General features: G+C 45.3%; 1 protein-coding gene across 3 annotated transcripts in view; it reads left to right on the top strand.

Annotated features, from left to right (window-relative positions):
* Positions 1 to 22,469, top strand: part of LOC126527706 (uncharacterized) — a 39,647-nt gene that overhangs the window by 1,418 nt on the left and 15,760 nt on the right. For 2 of the 3 annotated variants that reach the window (XM_050175571.3, XM_050175570.3), the window contains exons 2-9: positions 1,855 to 1,924; positions 4,211 to 4,263; positions 4,339 to 4,431; positions 5,201 to 5,296; positions 7,663 to 7,731; positions 10,933 to 11,073; positions 15,337 to 20,553; positions 21,318 to 21,497. In XM_050175571.3, coding sequence (XP_050031528.2) covers positions 1,855 to 1,924; positions 4,211 to 4,263; positions 4,339 to 4,431; positions 5,201 to 5,296; positions 7,663 to 7,731; positions 10,933 to 11,073; positions 15,337 to 20,553; positions 21,318 to 21,497 — 5,919 coding nt within the window. Of the gene's footprint in view, positions 1 to 1,854; positions 1,925 to 4,210; positions 4,264 to 4,338; positions 4,432 to 5,200; positions 5,297 to 7,662; positions 7,732 to 10,932; positions 11,074 to 15,336; positions 20,554 to 21,057; positions 21,272 to 21,317; positions 21,498 to 22,469 lie in introns of those variants that run through there. The other variant, XM_055068894.2, reaches the window with a different exon arrangement.

The raw sequence follows: 22,469 nt of genomic DNA, 5'->3' as shown, positions 1-22,469 counted from the left end.
GTCGGGTAAGGTTTGCATGCTGCTAGATTCAAGCGCACAAACGCGAGGAAATGCTTGCTATATATGAATTCACAGCAGCGATAAGCAGACATCATGTGCACGGAACTTCTCGCACAACGGTACGCGCCGCGACGGCAGTAGTCTTTCAGCATGCCGCCATGTACGAACTGCTCGAGCGCACTATCGCACGCGCCTCAACGGCAGCAGTCTTTCGACATGCCGCGAAACGGCGGGCCTCCTGCAGTCTTTGTTGACTGCATGCCGCTAGACAAGTAGTTATGCCTGCGCTCTAGTAGCGGCCATCTGACCCTTTAGCAACTGCTTTAGCAACTGATGCAATGCATATGAGCTTGCAGTAACGTACGTGCGAATCACGCTGCAGCGTGAGCTCGTGCGCCGCTCGCTTGATGTAGCTTTTAATGACAGCGCTCGAACATCGATGTGCTGCAATCAATACTGCCTTGCTGCGCTGCCTCAACGTGCTAGCTTGAGGTCAAGGATGAGCACATTTAACTCTCTAACCTGTGCTGCTCATAGTGGGGTAGTGAATTGTCAACGAATCAGCCCGACCATTTGTACTCATTTGCACACCCCTGGTCACTTCACCACTTCGCACTGGTCGAATTGTTAATTGTCGCTGTAGCCGGGTCTCAAATCGTGAATCACCAGCCATGCCTGCTGCTATGTCGGTCTGCTGTCAGGACTGTAGGTGCAAGAGACCAAATTTTAGAACGCGGATAATCAAGCAAGCTTCAAGACAGGCGAAGCAGTCAGCATGGCGCGAAGTTTTGCTAACTCAGCACGACGAACTGCAGCTATATGCAGCGCGCCCGACGCTCCGCTTCGTGAGGCCTTGAAGGAAAACGATAGAATCTGGTGTTGGGATTCAGGCCTTCTTGTTCGTGGCAGCCCACGACGCAAAAGCAAAGACGGTGACGCTTTTTCGAGGCTGAGCTAGGTCTCTCTGGATCGGTGTTGCCAATTCCTTCTGCTTCCAGCATTACGTCCCACGGCACAAGGAGAGTCCGTTTTCGTTAAACTATAGGCTGTGGCGAGCTCGCAGAGTGGTCGGCGTGGTCTGTGAGAAGTGACGAGCTTTTTCGCACTCACAACAGGGCAGTAAAAAGCACGAATCGACGCAAAACTCGGGCTAGAAACGTGCTTTGCCACAGCCGGAGCTCAATACTACCCAAGCTGGTACTACCCAGATAACGTTTTGCGCGCCGCCACCAGGTGCCGCTACTATACCTCAAACTCCAGCGCAAGACGCCCATACGGTCTGCCCAGGCTCCTACCCTTCCCCTCGTTAAAGAGAAAAAAAATATGGCTACTCCACTGGGTCACAGGGAAAACTGAAAGGGAAATTGTCATCCGTCTGGATGTAGCACGAAGCTACTAAGGAAACCAGTACGCGTTTCTGAGGAAAAATTCATCCTGGTTCCAGGACCAATGCCGTTCTGGGGCGGTCACTCTGCTATCTGAGCTAACCAGGAGCCTAGCAGGTTGCAGCGCGAGGGCAAATTAATTGACTGCTCGACGCACAGTGACAATGAATATGGCAAGTCAGTTCAGCAGGATCCCGCAAGGTGGAGGAAGTGTCATGAAAGGGAAAATTGTTTGCAGTTTCCTTTGTAGCTTTGTGCTACATTCGTGTAGATGGCAGCTTTCTTTTTCTCGTGACACTTCCTCGACCTTGCGAGGTTCCACAAAACTGGATTGCCATAGTCACTGATCGATTTGCTCTATGGTAAGGCACTTCTTTGTAACGGTGCTACAGTGTGCTGGAACTCTTAATTTCAAGGAGCATGTTAAAAAAAGAAGTGCGATGCTTCAAACATACTTTATCGCTTTCAGATACACGCCATATTGAAACTCGACGACCAAGATGCGCCAGCGGCGTACCAGACTTTCAACTTGAAGCCAGGTAACTTCTCTGAGTGGGGCTTTGATCTGTTGCAGTTCCTGTTGGCGATGGTTTAAATAAACTGTTCAACGAGTACTGACATGACATTTTTGACTGTTCACTTTTTGCAGTAACTGAAGGTCCAAATCATCCACATCTAAAAAAATATGGACAAGCATCGGATTGTTCTAAATAACTAACTATAACATTGTTTCTACAAATTGGGTTCGTAGTTGGAAAGTAGATCTGTGAACAAGTCGTGAAAAAATGGGTTGCTTCATTCCTGCTATCGCTGCGGCGGCCACACACAATCGCAGTCAAAATATACATGCACTGCAATTTGCCCCCCCCCCCCCCCCCCTCATTTTTGTTACCAGCATCATGTCCAGCGTTATTTGCTACACATGAGCAAATTTTACTCGTGTATTTTATCCATATGCATGGTTCTTGCGCGACCTCACGATGTGCATTACATTGATAAATTTTTAAACATTTGCTTTGTTGAGCATTATGTTTATTCGGTACATTATCACCTTTGTCAGACAATCTCTGAAGAGCACACTACAACTGCATCATAATTCCAGCTTGAAGCTATGTTCCATTCCCAGCCTGTGGGGAAGAACTGCCAGCGCTTTATGTGCAGTGAAATTGCCTTAAGTATTTCGAGCTCTTACTAAGAAATTAATGAAACCCCTTACCATGAAATTAAGCAAAGTAGAGTTTTGAAAGGATACTCTTATCACTCGAAACTGCTCATGTGTTTCCCCGTAATATCCCTTTAAAGGGACTACTTATGTTCTTTTTCCTTTCTCTTAATCTTTCGGTAAATTAATGTCTAAATCATAAACTGAGCTGTGTCAGACAGCCTTAAATAATTTACTATAATACTTGTGACTGCAAACCAGTTTCACTTTCGCTAGCCAAGAGCTGGACGCGGCAATATGTCCCGATGCAGTGACTCACTCCATGCCTGCAATCACTGTGGCTTCCCCACAGGAGCACACGCAGAAGTAACATGCAAAGCACTCTTGTTTACTTTTTAAATAATCTTATAAATGTCATCATATTAAGCCTTATTTAATGTGTCACCAAAATTTGCTTGCCTTCATGATGTTGCGACAATTTCAACAAAGCCAGATTCAGCATTTTCATACCATATTTAATATTAAATGAAATTATCTCATGTTTGCAGCCTTCATGCTTAAGTCTCATTCATTTATGTGCACAAAGCAAGTGGTATTCACAACTTCGAAAATAACTAAGTACGATCTAACCGCCCGTCGCCACGTCTTGTTGCAAATTTTGGTTATGCACTGGAAGTTGTAGGGTGACGTCTGGGCAGCTCCTTACTGCAATAATCTTTCCAATTAGTTCACTATTAGAGGAGATAGGAATTCAGCTGTCGTGTTGTGATTCTTCCAACATAGACTCTCCTCCTGTCTCGACTAGCGTGTACAAGTGAGTGTTCTTATCAGCCTTCTGCCACGCCGTAGCTGAGGGACCACATCACACTTGCGCCACAAGCCTCGGCCCCTTTTACTTTCTCATTCTTGCTGCGTAGTGAACTCCCTGTGGCATCATTGCGCTTTTTGTACTGGACGATTTACCTGGGCCACGTGTCACAATTGCTGACATTGCTTCCGTGGAGGCATTTATACATGTGACCTTGGCTCTCTGGCTCGAATCAAGGTTCCCTTGAAAGGAAAGGCGTGCGGGCTGGTCCATTTGATATTTCAGCTCCTTTTGTACTGTGCAGCCATTTGATACTTTGCAAACATGATTGCCACCACGTGGTCTTTGCAAAGGATTGCCTGTTTGCAATGCTCAAACCTAGTGAGGGCCACTTTATGAGGAAGCTTTACTTTGGAGTCAACTTCAACTTCCCTCTTCCGATACACATGAAACATTAGAATGGTCTGGTTAGGCAACTGCGAAGCTGATTCGAATGAAATTTGTTGCTTCAGTGTAGAAAGGTAAATTCTACTTACTGTAGGAAGCGGAATTGTGATTCAGACCCTGAAATGTTTTGCAAACTTTGGTAAGTTTTAAAGATATTGAAGCACAGAGATTAGAACTCCATAAGTCTATACCAAAGCCAGATATCTCACTTCTATAAACATCTGCTAAAGCATCTGAAGTGGACAAATGTAATCTACGACTTTATGGCTTATTGAAATAGTTCCGCACAAGTATAGTTTCAGACATGGCTTTTTGCTGCTGAGAAAATTGCATGTCTGTTGGTTTGTACATTGTTTGTTTTATTGCTTTCTTTTTTTTTTTTGAAGTAGTTGTCTTCTTTCCTTCCAGGTAAAAACATGGTCGGCCGTTCTCGCACCTGTGATGTTATCATTGAGAATTACGTGAGTCATTTTCTTGTCCAGTTAGTGTTAACAGAATTATGTGTGACCACTTGCATTTTTGCTGTCCTGGTGTAGGCCGTCTCCAAGCAGCATGCTATCATCGACGTAGGCGGAAACAGTTGTACTATCATGGACCTTGGAAGTCAGAATAAGGTCAAGATTGGAAAAGTAAGCTCGCCAAAAAAATTTTTTTAAGTACATGTCTTGCATATCCCCTTCAAGCACCAAATATTTTACTGAATATTGAAATTTTTGCGCCATATCTTGCATCTTAAACCAGGGTGAAATAACATTATTTGTCTTTTCTTTCGCTGCAGCGAAATTAAAACACTTGACGCTTTTGAAATAAAATGACTTTTTGGGATTTTTGCATGCTTGTTCTTTACTGGGCTATCACTAACCAAGATTTTGCTTGGTGCAAGGCCTGCCTATGGTATCCTAAATTTTTTAGACGTTACTGCCTAATTTACGGCAGAAGAGGCACGTCTGATCAGACTGAGTGCATGTCTCGAACAGTGTTGTACATTCTTGAATGTATGTAAGCATCAGCAATTACTCTGGAATGTATGGCCAGACATGTCCAATCAAACATTGCTATAACATGGTTGCATCTGGCAGGAAAATACCTTCGTGTCTGACATTTGCTATAAGCAGAATATTACTCATTATGCACTGATGGTCGCCATGGTCGCTGAAATCTTTGTGCTTTGAATGTTGCTCGTCTTTCTGAGCCCAAGTTCACCCAATAGAAGATTCTTAACTCTCACATTTGGCAGTTTTTCTAGTTCTTCAGTGTCACTAAGTGGCATCCTGTTTGTGTTTGTGAAGAAATTTTTACAGCACAAAAAGAGTCTTCTCGAGTTCAAAGTTTCTACTTTGAGCCCGCCACTAGGAATAGAGCTTCATTTTATAGGTCTGCGTTTGTCTCCTTTTGCAGCGAACACTGAAGCCAAACTGTCAATACAACCTGGATTACAACGAGGAGTTCTGCATAGCGGGTCTCAGGGCCCGCGTACTATGTGACCAAAGCAATGTGAGCCTTTCATCTGTCGGGTTATTTGTAGTGGGAAGGCATTGCCGCATTGAACATGAATTTAACTGGACCATTGCCAAGTACCCACAGAGTGCAAGTGAGAACTATCTATTGAAAGAATTGCCGTCACAGTTACGAGAGCCCAAGAAACGATTGAGCTGCAGACCCTTTGTCACCTCTGTCTCTGTGAACAAGGGTGGGAAGCAACGGGAAATAAAGGGTGCATCTGTGCACAACTCGGATAAGTGGTTAGGTTAGGTTAGGTTAGGTTAGGTTAGGTACAACTGTAAGAAATAGTTTTATGACATGAGTCTCTACGATGCTGTGCGGTTGAGACGGCTGTACCCTAGTTCCTTCAACTTTCATGATTAAGTATATATTTATGTATCAGATTGGTAAACCTGTTGTTAATAAAATAAAGCCTCCGTGCCAGAACAATACCTATGCAAATTTCTGTGAAAGAAAACTGTAACGTGGAATAAAATTTGTCCAGTTTTAGAGATCCGAAACTGAAGAACACTGCCTTGTCAGGGCATACTCTTTCAGCTGAACCTAATGTGTGGGTGTGGATAGCAGCTCAACGGCAGACTACTCTGTACTGAAGATTTAACTTGCACGAATTCATCAATTGTAACAAAGTAGAGAAACAAACAAAGTAGATGGGACAATGACAAGAAGAAACAATCCTACAGGGGCACAAAATCCAATGGAAGGCGATGTTCACAGGAAAGTGGAGACTTGGAAGTAATAAGCAGGGGGTGAGCAAGGATGCATTAGGCATAATTTCCTACAAAAATAAGATTACTAGAAGGAACTGTAATGCTAGCGTCTATGGGAACTGCAAGCATGGCAGTCCAGTCAGCATGGGAATGATGATTAGTACATGGATTTGCATAAGCTTTGTTCTAGCCACTTGAAACGCTCTTGCGACTTTAGAAGTAATTCATCTTCAACAAACTATTGCATTATAAAAGCAATAATGTGCAGTACTCCTACTTGTGTGCAGAATCTCGTTGCTTTCCACATTTAGATATATAGGATTGCTTCAAAATTGAGGTTGTTAAAAGCAGATAAACGCAGAGGAAAGAAACAAAAGAGGAGGGGCCTTGCCTTTGCGTTTTCGAAGCCGAATGTGCAGCCATCTTGATATTCCATCTCTCTTTGTGTCTCCAGTCAGCTCGCTGGAGTGGATGGGTGCAAGCTTTAAACTTGCAGTACGAAGATCCGCCGGGAGCATGGATTGCTGGCAAATGTCTGAACAAAACTTGCAAAGCTTCTGTAACAGCTTTATTGAAGCAGGCATATGCCTGCATTATTTTTCGTAGCATATTGAAAAGGATGGCGAAGACCCGCATCGCAATTGCGTGAGAGCCTGTGTCGCTGGCTGGCACTCACAGTTCATGCACCATACTCCAAACGCAGTTTGCCTCGCCAACGAAACAGGCTAGCCTCGGGCCAAAAACATGTCTAACTTTTTTGGAGGATGAGAGCAGCAAGAGCTTCACAAGTGCGATTGCTGTGGAAACGAGGGTGTTTGGACCACCAATCCCAGTGCTCCTTTTGTGAAAAAACAGCATGTGACTTCTGATGCGCCTTCTCCAACACAGCTGGGCTGGTCAGAGCCTCTCCTAAGCTTTCCTTCCTCCGTGCAGATAAAGCACTGTAAACAAAGCCACAGGCATGAAAATCAGACAGATCAGATGATCAGACCTGTACTAACCACCATTCCCATGCTAGCTAAACCATAGCAGCGTCGGAGTTCTCTCTGGTAATTTTAGTAGGAAACTCTGCATGTTAAGCTCCTGCCCAAGACAACCCTTGTTTGACCACTGTGGAGAGGTTCTAACCTCCTTTGCATCACCCACCCTCTGCTGCTGCGCACATGGTCACCGGTTTGAATCCTAGCCGCCGCGGCCACTGTTCGATGGGAGTGGAATGCAAGGGCATACGTTTGTAGTGCTTGGGCTTGGACTTCGAGGAACCCAGGCACTCAGAATCAATACAGATCCATCTACTACGTTCCTTGCTGGCAGTTCTGTTGCTTTGGGACATTGAGCTCCGTTGACTAATCTATCTGTGATCCCTTTCATCGTGTGCCTTTTCTCTTCCAGCTTTTCCTGCCTGAGCAGCAGAGCATTGTGGTGACTGCACCGACACTCCTTGCCTCAAACTGGGAGTGTGTGTCACTGAAAGCCATTAGGTAGACGCACTCTGGAAAATTTGCTATATGGGTGACTTTAGCATCATATTTGAGCTCGTTTGGTCGTTCGGGCACCTACTTAGCACATTTGCTTCACAAAACCAACCTGTTTCTATCTCGCTCTATTTTTTCCTGCACATACGATTGCTTGTTTTCTTGTTTGTAGGGTGCCAAGAGTGACGCCGGCTCCGACACATGCTCAGAGTCCCTTCTTACGGCCATTGAAGTTGCCACGGTAAAATTTCCTTTTCAATGCTCTAACATATTAAAGTGTGCCTCACAACAGGATGAAATGCATGCCTTGTTTGTTTATATATTTATGAAAGGGGAGACAAGTGCACAATAAATAAAGACAGCATTGTCGGCGCAACTATGCCTCTATCCTATTAAAACCCTGATGAAGCAGCCCATCAGCATATACCGCACTAAAATATTGCCTCGACTCTTCACACCATATTTTTTCCACACTTTTCCATCTTTTTTCACATCCTCCCGGCCACGGCGACCACATTTCAATGGGGCAAAATGCGAAAACACTTGTGTACTAAGATTTGGGTTCACTGTGAAGAACCCCAGGTAGTCCGAATTCCGGAGTCCTCCACTAAAGCGCACCTCATAATCAGATCATGGTTATCATGGTTTTGGCATGTAAAACCCTATAATATAAATTAATTTTTGTTAACCAACTTTTTTCACATCCCATCAGGAGTCGGCCGTGCTTTGCAGGCTGTGTCTAGAAGTAGCCTTTATGAAGTCTTTTGCTTTTTGTCACATGCAACATTGTTAGCCATTCTCACTATGGAAATAAGGAGACGCTCAAACATTCTTATTGACTGCCCTCAATAAAGTAATGTACAGAATGATGAACGTTTATGAGTCACGACTGTGCTAGCTCGCATTGACGACAGGCCATTCTTGGAAAGAGCCAATTTGTAAAGCTGACCTAGACAGTAGAGGCCAAAAAAACCAGCGTTGCGATTCTAAAGGGTGAGATACTTGCACAGAAAACTTTAGCACTGACTAGTGGTAACTATGATCCCATGCTGCGATTTTGTGCTGTGAATGGCTGCTGCGATAGTGTGTCACTATCTATAGTTGAAATTTCTTCCTCACTCACCTGCCATAGTCATAATATTTGTTATTTCGTTCAGCCGCAGTGTTTGATCATTCTGCTCTCTTGACTCGCTCTTTTCCAAGTCTCTACAAAATCAATTTTCCGTTCATCTTTCTACCTACCCGCCCCAGTGTAGGGTAGCAAACGGGATTCTTTGTCCTTGTTAGCCTCTTTGCCTTTATCCTTTCTCTTACCTCTCCCTAATGTTGGATGCAAATTTAGCAAAAGTAGGAAGAGGGCATTTAATGACTATTTAAAAGGGAGATTTAGCATGGGGCCAACTCCAATTTCCAAATTCCAATGCATGTGATATGCAGAAGTACGCTTTCGAGACAACTGCTGTACAGATAGAGATGAATTTGTTCTGTTTAAGAGGGAAAGTCTAATTTTAGTGACTGTAGAAAGCAGAATATTGATTTAGGGCCTGGAATATTTTTTTTTCTCAAATTGGTAAGTTTAACAAACATTCAAGCATGAAGTCGACAAATCCAAACTGCCAATAACAGATATCGCAGTTCTTAAAGCTGCACCTGCTATAATATCTCAAGTGGACAAATTTGATATGCTGCATTTACAGCTTGCTGGAAATTGTTAGTGTTTACGATGATTTCACAAAAGCTTTATTAATTAGTGGTACACATCAGAGCGGTTTATATTATATCAATTTTCTCTACTTTATGTGTATTATTAGGTGTAGTTTGAAGAATTGTGATCATCGTTTCTTATTGCTTAATTGGAGCTTGTAGTTCATAGTTTTGCAATTTTCAACAGTATTGGGAGTAAAGTTGGCGGTCTAATTCAAAATTCAGCTTCCTACGCAACATTCTAACGTCTTATTTTAAATGCACCAAACCTAATTCAATTTGGCGCTGCAGTTGTCGAGAAGAAAGATTTCTTCTTTCCTATGTGTTTAAGAGCTCTCGAGCTAAGTTTTCTCATGACTTCTATTGCCCGTTGAAAGCAGAATTTTTATTCAAGTCCAGACTTTTCATTCGAAAGCGTCAAGTGGCTCATTTAGCGATAAAGCCCGCATCCGGCATCTGTAACAGCCTAATTTCCCATTAGCTGCGACACCATGGCATGAACACACCTCGATGGAGCAGAGCGGGCGAAACAGAACACCAGCATGCCAGGTGTTGCACGAGGGGAGAGGGCATCGCCGTGACACTAGGTCTAACCCTCGCTCTCGGAAGCCTGTATTATCGGCACGTTCCTTGTCCGCTCAAGCTCTCACCTGCATTCTAATTGCGCCTCAGTAAGGCCAAATCACTATGCGCCAAGCGTCTCAACGCACTCGCTCGCCCGCGAGGAGTTCATAGCTTGAAGGACCGCCACGCGGGGTTCAATGGGACATTAATGCTTTCGCATTCACAACTCGTAAAGAGTACTTGGATGTCGTCGGATTTTTTGATAGCCGAATATCTGGAGTTTAAAAAGAAGAGCAGCATGAAGTTTGCAAGTCCATAGTCGTGACAAAACAGATGTTATACCCGTGTCACACGGCCATTTGGAAGGCCTTCCAACCGATAGTCAGTTGACTCAAAGGTCAAGTTCGAGCTGCTACACGGGCGGTTTCGAAGGCCGCCGAGTCAATAGTCTATCGAGTCAACGGAGCACCCTACAACTCTATCGAAATCTCGATGGCCTTTGAGCAACGGAAGTGGAAACAGCGCGAACATGCCCTCTCGTTCAGTGTGCTCGTACTCATTGTTAGAAAGAAGAAATCAAACCAAATGCTCTAAATATACTATATATGAGTGTTATTCATTATTCAATAAAGTGTTTTTGCCACTTGACATGTGCGGACACACACCAAAACGGCAGCCGCATTGAGCGGCGCAAACGTTGCCACAGTTTCGCTACTCAACAATTTAAAAACTGAACATATATGTATGGCAATGTATAAACAAATTTTTTAATGTGTAAACAAACATAAAAGAAATTATAGCGCTTTTAAATGGTTTTAAGGTTGTTTAACTTTTCGTGACATGAAGATGAAAATAAAGATCCGCAGCGCCACACAACCACTCAATGGCCTTTCAAAAGTGCCGTGTAGCAGCGTGACAACTCCTTTGAGTCGATAGAGTTGTGGCGTTTCAAAGGCCGTTGACTGGAAGGCCTTCCAAATGTGCCCGTGTGACATGGGTATTAGATATACAAGGTTATATATCAGGTTAAAGCCTTACAAGAAATCATTGCAAGACTTCAGCGCTCAATGTTAATGATGCTTGTAAGATGCTTCATTCGATAGTGGGGTGTCAGATGTCTTTACTGTTGGGTGCGAGATATATCTTGTTATCCTCCTCTAACTCCTTTGTCTAGGATCAAAAGGGTGTTGACGCCGAGGTGGGTGACAATGCTGATGAGCCGGAGCCTTCTGCTCCAGTAGCCGGACTTGATGAAGCGATGGGCACTGCAGTAAATTCCAAATTGGAAACTTCCAACGACAGAACTGCAGCCAAGGTATGTAAACAATTTGCTTGAGTGTATTTGTTTAGCTTCCCTTCCTGCCCCGTCACAAACAGCATGGCACTAATTGACATGCGTGGTTCCGGCTTGCGCCAACGCAAGCCTTCAAGAGGCAATAAAAAGAAGCACACAATCACATTAGACCACTAAAGCTTTCGACCAGAACTACATTTTTGTTAATTTTCGTTAATTAAGTTGAATATTTAGAAGACAGAATGGAAGTCAAAGTTTCATTTCTTAAAGCTTTGCACCAGAACCTCAGTGCTGGTGCGTCAGTGAAGTGATACTGGTTTTAAAGTACAGCTGAACCTGGATATAATGAACTTCAATATAATGAAATTCTTTGTGTAACAAAGTATTTCACTTTTCATAACTTACTGGCCATAGAACACCATGTATTTAGAACCTCAATATAACGAAGTGTGTTCATACATGATGTCAATATTAACGGAATTTCACTGCCGTCACGAAGGAATACCCAGACGGTAAATCCAAATTTCCGCGGACCCAGATGGTCGAATGGTTCAATAACAAGCAGCTGCTGTGGAACGCACCTCTCAAATTGCCTGACCCGACCCCAGAAGCAGAGCACCGTCATCTTCTGTGTAAAGTTAATGCGATAAGATCCTATCAAGCCACACGCGCTGTATGGTTCAGGTGCGAGTGAAAGTGTGCGAGGGTGAGCCAAGAAGGGCCGTGGCTTGACGAGCACTGTCTTCCAGTGCAAGCAAGGGGAAAGGAGGATGTGAGGTTGCGATAACGCGATCAAGCAGACACACGAGAGGGAGTGGGGGAGCAGGTTGATGCGTGTCTCCTTTTCAAGTGCAACTGTGGCTGCGCGTGGTTCTCCATGCAGGCGAGCGCATATGTAGGCTCCGCATACTTTTAGAGGTAATCTGCTGTGTGTGCAAACAGAGGCCGTGCTGAGATTGTGTGGCATCATGTACTCTGTCTTGTGGTGCATTTAGTTCCGGAGGTTGCTTGATCTCGAATTTCCGACTCGTTGAAGCGAGAGGCAGACAAAGACAATTCGTACCACCAATGTGAAGATATGGTCTACATGGAATAGAGCCGTATCTTTCGTCGCCAACTCTCAAATTCAACGAAATGGAATTTTTTTGTCATTCAAATTTGCTTTTTTCGATTGCCCGATTTGTTCAGATCTCGTGGCCCCGTCCGTATAAAAAAAAACATAGATAGGTGAATGTACTTATTTGCATAAATGGCAGAGTTTCGATGTAGCGAAATAAATTGCCGATTTTACCGATTACAGTATATCAAGATTTAACTGTATTTCTTTGTACCTATTTGGGCAATTGGGGCTCACTAAATGTTCTTGAAATGTGGTTAGCTTACAAATGCTGTAGTTTATCACTACTTGTTTAAAAAGAAAGAAAGAAAAGCTTAACTAGGCCTGAGTTGGCAACGCCACAGTCCATAACGTCATGGCAAGCTGGTGCTGAAAATACAAGGCAGCGTCACCAGCCACATTTCGTTTTTTCATTTTTTCTTGCTTATGAAATGTTTTTATCACATAAAAAATGACTCTTTCTTGGTATTGTGGAAAGGTAATTCACTAATACAGCTCAGACTATTTATCTCTTTAGTGTCCCTTTAACGGAAAGACAGTTGAGATTGAAGTATTCCTTCAGTGCTGTGTTTGTTCATTTGAATGACCAGATTAAAAGGAAGCTTTAGCTTGGGTGCTCTTATCTAAATACATGTAAAAGGAGAATTCATTTTTCTCGACAACCACTGCACCAAATTTGACGAGGTTTGTTGCATTTAAAATAAAAACTTAAAGGGACACCAAAGTGAAAAATTATTTCTTCTATATCAGTAAATTACTGTTCTACAACACCAAAAACGCCACTCTTACAACAATAAGACGTTTGGTAAGCCAGAAAAAGCGCAAGAACGAAATACGGGTGACGACGCCTACTTAACTTCCCGCACCTGGGGACTCTGACGTCTTGGATTTCGATGGCATCGTCTAGGGCCTACTAACTGTATATAGCGGCACAGATTGACTACATTGTGTTGTAAAGGAACCAAATATTAAACATGGAAAGCTTCGGGAACCTTTATTCAGCCAACGCGGCCCAAATGCGAAAGCATACTTTGGAATCCCTGATGTCACGCTGACGTACCGGCGCTGGGGTTTCGGCGCGGAATTCACATACTGATACTTGCACCTTCATTTTCTCATCTAATAATCAAACTATTTTTTTGAAATGACTGCCTGTAGGGTTCTCAGACAATTCTTCATTAGACTAAACTGATTTATTGTTTCGCTTTAGTGTGCCAGGACACTAAAGCGAAACTTCAAAGGCCTTTAAAGTCTAGTGACTGTTGGTTTCAAATATTTTATTTAGGTTGTCAATTTTTTATTAAAGATAGCTAAAAATTGAACATTTTCAAAAAACAAAACTATCAAGTTTACAACTCTAACTCAGCAACAAAAAATGATAATACAATCTTATGAATTGCATCTAATAGTACATCTAGAGTGGACAAAGTTGATATGTTACAGATAAATCTGAAAAAGTTTAGCAATATGGAAATACAGCTTTTGCAAAACCCTCGTAAACAATGTAAAAAATTCACGTAAAATATAAAATGACATCGAATTTGTTTGTTTTCAATTATCTAATGGATGCCATTTACAGAACCGCGATATCTGTTCTTGATCCAGAGCTGTGAATCTGTAAACTTCATGCTTTTTTTTCGTACTTTCAAATTTTTGAAAATTTGTTTCACAATATTCAGTGCATGAATCGAAGTTCCTCTTCCAAAAGTCACTAGAATTTAACTTTCTCTCTCAAGTGCAACAAATTTCATTAATATAGGCCCAGGGATTATCTCAGAAAAACGTTTTTGCATTTTACATGTATTTGAATGGGCTGCATCGGTGTTGGGCCCAAGCCAAAGCTTCCTCTTAATTATTACTACTGAGCTTCATCGTGATGAAAATAGATATAGCAAATCATAGGATATAATAAAGCAAATTAAAAATTTTCTTGGCCATGCTTTATTTTATTGGGTATTCTACTGTTACATTGAAACCGAAAAGGCTAGATCAGATGCATGCAACATCATTTACAGTGAAGTTAATACCTGTTCATTCACAGCTCAACAGCTGTATTCTTGTAGCAAAAATGTCAGATACTCGGCAAGAGTAACTTTACATGGCATGTTCCAAATGTGCATGCACATTTTGGCCAGCAGCTTCGCTGGCCTGAAACCAACAAGCCAACATGTTGATCCTATGCGATCGTACCATACGAATGTTTGTACAACAGCGACAGTGCAAAGCGTATTCTTGTAATTTAGCATTGTTCACTTGCCAGATATCAGCACGGCAAGCTCCCTACAGGTTGTCAAAATCAGCAGGACACTTTTGCTGGTTCGTTCGAAGTGCTGCACTTGCTTCTTTCACATATGCCCAATTATGACAGCTGTGCTACGAGTGTAATGTACAAACACACTTAACCTAATATTTCCATTTAGTGTCCCTTTAAGAGCAATCCTTACCTGCTATCTCTGGCCTAAATTACATGGCAATGTATAAATCTTTTGTTTGGCACCCGTTGAACCAATTGAAACGTTTGAGACATTTGTTTACTCTAACTAGCAAGATCTTTTTAAATTTTATCAGCTCCTTGGAGCATGTTAAAGAAAAATGAGAAAAGCATCAAGTTTATAACCCTGTAACTATGCAAATGAAAATATACCCCAGTAGTACTAACTTGATCAATAGAGCCTTATCATAATTTGCAAGTTCGTTTTCTGCATTGCACATTTGCCCAACCAATGGTGGCACCAGTCTTGTTATAAATGAAGACAAAGTTCTGTAATTGCATTTGGTGAGTTGCGCATGGTTTTATCATGAGAGCCACATCTATACATTCCATGTCATAAGACAAACTGGGGTAGTATGCATTGATTGCAGAAAATGACCACATTAGCTTGATAATCTACTTTGTGGGAAAGCTAGTTTTCCGATTATTACAAGAGTCCTTTAGGGTATCCACAATGCACAAAGTTGATAAATGTGTGCCACTATATAAGATATTATACAGTTTGTCATTTCTACAGAGCTCGCATAGACAATGTTTGTCTTGCCTAAGCATTACACTAGCCCATTGCATTTCTCTGCACTGCGCGACGTAACAGTGCACTAAAATAAGGAAGTGGGGCATACGTGCGAAAGCATAAATTGCATTTCCTTTTCTTTTTTTTTTCCACTTTTCGCAGTCGCAAAATGCAAAGGCATGCAGCAGCGAGTACCAGTCCAGCGGAAGCTTCACCATGCCCGAGATGCCCAACCTCGACTACACTCAGACCGACAGCTCGCAAGGGACCGAGCCTTGTGCGGGTGCTGACCGTGACGCTCAGACGAACCAAGAGGGCGCTGGAGCGGGTGCTCCTGCTGCACCAGTTCCCGAAGGTGGTAACTCCCCTGCCGTGAAACCTGCCGTGGGTGCGTTTCTCTGTGCCCCGACGCAGCCATACTCCGATACCGCCTGTGGTGGAAATGCTGGAGACACTTTGGAGCCTGCCACGGCAAACAAAGAGAGTCATTTGAATGCAGAAACACAACCTTACGCAGGCAGTGCTGAATGTCCCGAAGTGCCTTCTTCGAACTGTGGTGAAATAGTCAATGCAGAGGCAGATGAAACAGATCGGCTCAATGCTCCAACGCAAGCATACGAAGATGATCCATCTGCGGAGGCCGAGCGTCTGAACGCGCCCACGCAAGCATACACAGAGCAGGACGAGGACGAGAGGTTGAACGCAGTAACACAGGCGTACACAGCAGATGATGACCAGGAAGAGGAGAGGTTGAATGCAGTGACACAGCCGTACGCAGCAGACGTCGACCAAGAAGAACAGGAAAGGCTCAATGCTGTAACACAGCCATATGCAGCAGAGGTCAGCAAGGAAGAAGAGGAAAGGCTGAATGCAGTGACGCAGCCGTATGCAGAAGATGTGTACCAGGATGAGCACGACAGACTCAACGCAGTTACACAGGCGTTCAATGACAAAGCAGAGGAAGAGAACACGGGGGATGGTTCCGCATGTGCTCCCACACAATCGGAGGAAAGACACCGGCGCCTCCTGTTGGGTGCAGCTGAACTCAGCTTCGTCCTCTGTGAAGCATCCCAGCCGTGCCGTGACGACGGCGGTGATGATGACGAGGAGGAGGAGGAGTTCTGCGCACCGACCCAGAAGGATGAGTCTCCGCCCCTAAAAGTTCACGCCCTGTTGAAGCTCCGCAGAGAGAGAGGAGCAGTGGCAGAAGAGGACGACGACAAGACACCGCCGCTGTCACCAAAAACTACAATAGATGAGACTCCACCACCTTCCCCTGGCTTTGTTCCAGAGAGTGATCCCGAATATGACGATGGTGAAACAAGCATGGTCACCGCCCGGCGCTCGCCTTCCATTTTCGATATGACCAGTGCGTCTGTTTACGAAGACTGTGTGACACCTGGTGCCGCCAATGGCTCGCCCATCATCGGAAGCATCGGTAAGGTGTCGGGCAAGCGACCAAAGAGGGGCATGAGTCTCAAGAAACCCACTTGTGACACTGTTCTAGAACTTCCCAGTCAAGAAAGCACTGCAGGCGCAGAATGGATGCAGCAACAGCAGCAGGCTTCCTCGCAATCTAAGGCATCCAAAAAACTAACTTACATAGAAGAAGCAGATGATAGCAGAGATTTGAGTGCAAAGACCACAGATACTTCTCTGGCTGAGCTCTCGGTAAGTGGGGCTGAACATACCACCAAGCATTCAAGCATCATAACTACTTGCAGCCCACCAAAGGTACCTATGGAGCTGCAAGGAAGCGCAGTTACTAATAAGAAAAGCGCGACTACTGATGACTGTGACATGCCTCTACTTCTTATGAGCGAGAGTACAGACCTTGACACAACTGCTACCGATAAAGAAGATAGTACAGCTCAAGATCCTGCTGTCAAGGAGGGGAAAAATGCTCTCGAAGCCTGCATAAGCAGTGAAATGCCAGCAGACACTGGCACTGGGACGTCTGAACAAGCTTTCAGCCGCAAGGAGGAGGCACTTGAAAAAGACAGACCAGCCAGCATTTCGTCCGAAAGCGAGGAAGAAAGCGGTAGAGTTTCCAGAAGAAAGGGAAGGAAGGAACCATCATCAAGAACGACTCGAACAAAGAGGAAAGTGGCATCTCCGCAACATGAAAAAGAAGCCCCCATGGAGAACACTGCCGCGCCGGCACGAAGGAGCAGTGGGCGTCAAAATGCTGGCTCAAGGATGAAGTCCCTTTTGTCCTTGGAGAAAAGGACTTCTGCATCGGGAGATTTCGAGGAGGGTGCACTTTCACAGGAAGTTAACGACGAACGAGACGCTCCCAAGGATGACGCAGCCATGGAAGAACCACAAGGGAAAGCAGGCAGATCCAGAACAAGGCGTGGCCTGAAGGGCAAAGCTGCCGCAGAAGTTCCTCCTCTACCTCCGAAGGACGGTCTGGCCAGTGCCAGCCAACCAAAAGTTGTGTCCAGCTCAAATGAAGATAAAGGTGAGAATGAAGAGCCTTCAATGAAGCCTAGTGAGAATGATTCTGAGGGTGAGGCAGACGGCCGTGAGGGCACTCACGCTGACAAAGACGAGTGCCCACCAAAGAGAGGGCCTTTGGTCGGCCAGAAAGATGACAATGCAGAGGACGTCATGAGTACGGCCTCGCTAACACCATCTTTGGGCGACGCCGACGACAATGGCACAAACGCAACCATTGACACCTGTTTCTCTGAACCGTTCCCCACCTTTTCAGAAGTGATGGCGGAATGCCAGCCGTTCATTGAAAAGACAGAGGGCCAAGATGAGAAAAGTGAGGCTGCAGAAGCACAGGAAGAGACAATGGTTGACCTGGCAGATGAAAGTAAAGCCGAAGCCCCTGCCACATCAGAGCCAGAGCCTGTAGCCGCCAAAGAGAAACCTCGAGCTTTGCGGTCAAAAAACCCGAAGGAAGGAGTGGCAACGAGAAAGCGAAAAGGATCAGAAGTGGTGGAGGAGTTGCCTTCAGCACGTGGCAAGGCCACTCGAAGAGGTGCACGAAAAGGGCCACTTACAGGAGCTGAGCTGCTTGTGGAAGACTCTCCAAGCGACATTGAGCAGCCAGAGGTACTACAGTCAGCCTTGCCACAGCAGTCGAACATAGCCAGGCGCGGACGTCCTCCCCGCAATGCTGTGAGTAGGAAGACGGCGCCTAGGCTTGTGGTTACCAATATCGTGGAAGACACAGAACAGTCAGAAGGGGAGCATGATGCAGGCAGCCTTTCAGCACAGGAGACTGAAAGCATTGACAGAACACCATCACAAACGTCGGAGAGTTTAACACCTTCTCGAGGAAAAGCTGCTCCACGTCCCCGCTTGGCAAAAGCTCCCCTGTCAAAAGACCTGAACGAAGGAGTGGCCACGAGAAAGCGAAAAGGACCAGAAGTGGCAGAGGAGTTGCCTTCAATGCGCCGCAAGGCCACTCGAAGAGGTGCACAAGAAACGCCGCCTACAAGGGCTGCGCTATTGGCGGAAGACTCTCCAGGCGACATTGAGCAGCCAGAGGCACCACAGTCAACCTCACCGCAGCAGTCGAACATAGCCAGGCGCGGACGTCCGCTCCGCAGCGCTGTTGGCAGGAAGACAGCGCCTAGGGTTGTGGATACCAAAATCGTGGAGGACACAGAACAATCAGAAGGGGAGGCTGATGCTGACCACCTTTCTGCCCAGGAGACTGAAAGCATTGAGGGAACACCACTGGAAACGTCGGAGAGTTTAACACCTTCCCGAGGAGAAGCCGTTCCACGTCCCCACTCCTCAAAAGCTCCTCGGTCTGGAGCTAGAGGTAGAAGACAGTTGCTGCTGCTGGATGCTGAACAGGCAGATGAGGCTGCTTCGAAAGACGAATCTGACCCAGACCGCCTTTCAGCACAAGACACAGAAAGCATTAATGGAACACCAGAAGAATTAACAGCCTCTGAAGGAAAAGCTGTTCCTTCTTCGTCAAAGGCATCCCGTCGTGGTACAAAAAATGCAAAACAGTCGTTGCAGCAAGATGTAAAAGAGGCAGACAAGGCTGCTTCAGATGGCCTAGTAGCTGGAAACTCTGGAGAGCAGCTACACACCGTAAGAACTTCTCAGCGTGGAAAAGCTAGCACGAAGACCCGTTCAGGTCAAGACAAGGAGGCAGACACTGGGGCAGCGGCGGATGTCTCTTTGACTAGTGTACAGTCATCCCAGAGCTCACAAACATCTCGGCGGGGAAGAAGAGGGGTGAAACATTCTCAAGAAAAGATTGAGCCGCCTGTTCAAAGCAGGTTGAATGACTCAACGCAGTCACTTTCCACGGAGCCTCAATCGCAGACCTCTCGAAGTTCTCAGCTGGGAAGGCGAAACACGAAGCAACCTGAAACACAGGAAAACTGGCCCTCCGAGGAGACTGGTGACAATCTAACTGAAGGGGAAGTGCATGGTAAAAAACTGTCGAGGAGTGGAAGGAAGGGTACAAAGTTGTCTCAGGAGGCAACGAGTAAAAGTGTTGCCATTGCAGGAGAAAGCAATCCTGAACCTGGATCTGCAGATCATGAACTGCAAACTGGGAGAACTCGGCGTGGTAGAAATGCTGCTGAACCGTCCCAAAACGAGCAAGTCATGCCAACTCCAGAAGCTACAGGAGACCCCTCGGAGAACAGTGGCACAGAGGCAGAACCTCCTAGCTCGCAAACCCGGCGCGGGAGAAAAGGGCTGAAGCAAACTCGAAATCAGCGTAGCAACAAGAATGCCCCTGAAGACAGCAATATGAAAGAGACTTCCGAGGTGCCCAAACAACCAAACTCGAGAAGTTCGAAGCCATCAAGGACGACAAACCTTTCTCTGCCCAGGCATACTGCAGCAGCTAGTTCCATGGAAGTTTCCGTCAAAATGGAGCCACCGAGTCCAGGAACATCCCGGCGCAGCAGCACAAAGACTGCACAAGTCCAGCTAGAGGAAGCCGAGCACCTAGGCAATAGTGACTCTGCTGAAGTCCCTTCAAAGCCCAAGCACAAGGTCGCCGAGCTCAAGTGCGAAGATATCTCAGAGGCTGAGCCTTTGAGCTCAGTGTCTACGACTCGACGTCAACTGTCGAAAAAGCCAGCTCCCGCACCGGTGACTAGAAAGAGGGATGCGCGGCGGACTGGCAAAAAGGAAGACCCAACACTAACTACCGTGGCGCCTGTGCTCGAGGCTACGGAAGAGACTTCTCCACAGTGCTCCCTGCGAAGGGTTGACAGGAAGAGGCGTGTCGCCTCAATGAGCTTTGGTGTAGCAAGGCACGAGTCAGATGATGAAGCTTCTAGCAACGAGGAAGAGACTTTGGACGAGGTAACAGTGATGCTTGGGCCAAAGTCTCGGCGAAAGGCACCGGTGAAGGAAGTCGCTGTCAAGCAGGAAATGGTAGAGGTGTGTTCCTTTCTCTTCTTCCTGCTTTCCTTTTAATATCTTTCAAACAGTTAGTGTACATCCCAAACCACATTAATACCTCTCATACTACTATTTCTAGCTCTCTTCATGCTTGCCTTGCTGAACTTACATCAGTTACCTCGTTTTTATGACATTTTTCTTTTTGCTTTCATTGACTAGCAGATGGAAGTACAGTAGTTGTCTCATCCCTAAGGTAATTGGATCTTTCTTTGGCTGCTATCTGGAAAAGGATAGCAGCCATCATTTGACTGCCGTCCCGTGTGTTTGCTCCTGATGCAGTGCCGTAATTTTTTTACCATGCGTGATAACACAGAGCACTCTGGTGACGTACGGTCTCCTTTCTCTCGGTGAAGTAGCATATTCTCTCCCTGAAATAATACATGTTGGCTACTGCCATTAAAAATTGAGGCACTTCATCTAGTGACTTTATAACAACTTTCCACCTTGCCTTCCAAAACCTTCCACCTTGCCAAAACCATGCAGTGCATTGACAGCCATCGGTCACGTCAGCCAACCAGAGAATAGAACCAGAGAGTTCCTTTATTGTCGGCCTCTGGTCACCTTGCTCATGAAGCCAAATGAGTAGAAGCTTCATGGAAGGATTAGCAGGTACAATGGGCTTGCCCTCCTTCGTTCTCTGGGAACACAAAGCTGTCTCTCATTGCTGATTGGCTGACATAAGCTCTACGTTTTGCTGCCCTACCTTTCCATGTTCTCTCAATAAGTTTGTTGTGTGCTTGCAGGAAGCACCCGTGAGACGGGGCAAGAGAAAAGCAGATGTGCCTGTAGTCAAACCTGAAGTGCCACAAAAGGCGAAGTCTCGGCGGGACGAACAGGCGGACTCTTCTCTGGCCCCAAAAAAAGTCACGAAGGTGAAGCCAAAGGTGCTCTTCACCGGAATTGACAGCACAAGAACTGAGGAGGTACCGATGCCTCTCTTTTGCATACTGTGGGGCTTGACATTCTCTACGGTGTGGATCTTTGGTTATCCTTTGTTGCATACTGCTACATAATGCATGATGTGTGACACGTAGGGCGTGGTATGCAACAAGCTTTCACAATGTGATCATTAGTAGGGGAATGAGGCAGGCGTCAGGCCTGGAGCCAAAGTTTCGACAAGGGGTCAACCATTTTTTTTTTTCGTCCGAGATGGTTGGTTCGTGATTACAGTAGCGTATAGCCTAAGTTCACAAACAGGACGTGGGAAGTGACACTAAGCATGGCTGGTCGTGTGTAGGGTCGCTTCCTTCATTTCCTGTTTGTAAATTTAGGCTGTATACTGCTGTAATTAAACAAGGGGACCTGTTTCGTCAGGGCCCTTGACAACTTTCAAGGAGCAACTTTGGCTTCATGCTGAGGCTCACCTTCTTCCCTCTTGCTGATCGCTCCAAGTTTCTGTATATCCGTAGCCATTTTGTCTTGTCTGAAGCTTTCTCAACAGCATTTCGTGCACACCATATGGCTGGTTGGTCATCACAAGAGTGACGCTCTTGTGTCGACACTAATGGTGTCGCTAGGTTTAGTCACCTGCCCCTGCTACTTCAACGGTGGCCCCCAATAATTTCAGAATACATTTTTAAAGCGAGGCTTAATTTGCCTACCATCCCATGGTGTTGCCTGGGTTGGTCGGTCAGTCACTGGTCAGGTTTTCAATAAGTAGATTCATCGTCACTCTTAACCCTTTCGCTGTCGGACGTTTCTGGCCGTGACGCACCCCCAGTGTCGGCTTAGTTTCAGGGAACGAGCATAACAGGGAATGAACATAGCAATTTATTTTTGATTATGATTGGTATACAAAGAACAAAGTCAATGCAATATGCACATTTCAGTGTTCTGCAGCTGTTGTTAGTAAACATCATCATCATCATCAGCCTGACTATAAAATCCGTTCAACA

This window comes from Dermacentor andersoni, chromosome 9, assembly GCF_023375885.2.
Source record: "Dermacentor andersoni chromosome 9, qqDerAnde1_hic_scaffold, whole genome shotgun sequence".
Classification (NCBI taxonomy): domain Eukaryota; kingdom Metazoa; phylum Arthropoda; class Arachnida; order Ixodida; family Ixodidae; genus Dermacentor; species Dermacentor andersoni.
This window is presented reverse-complemented; position numbering and strand designations above follow the sequence as displayed.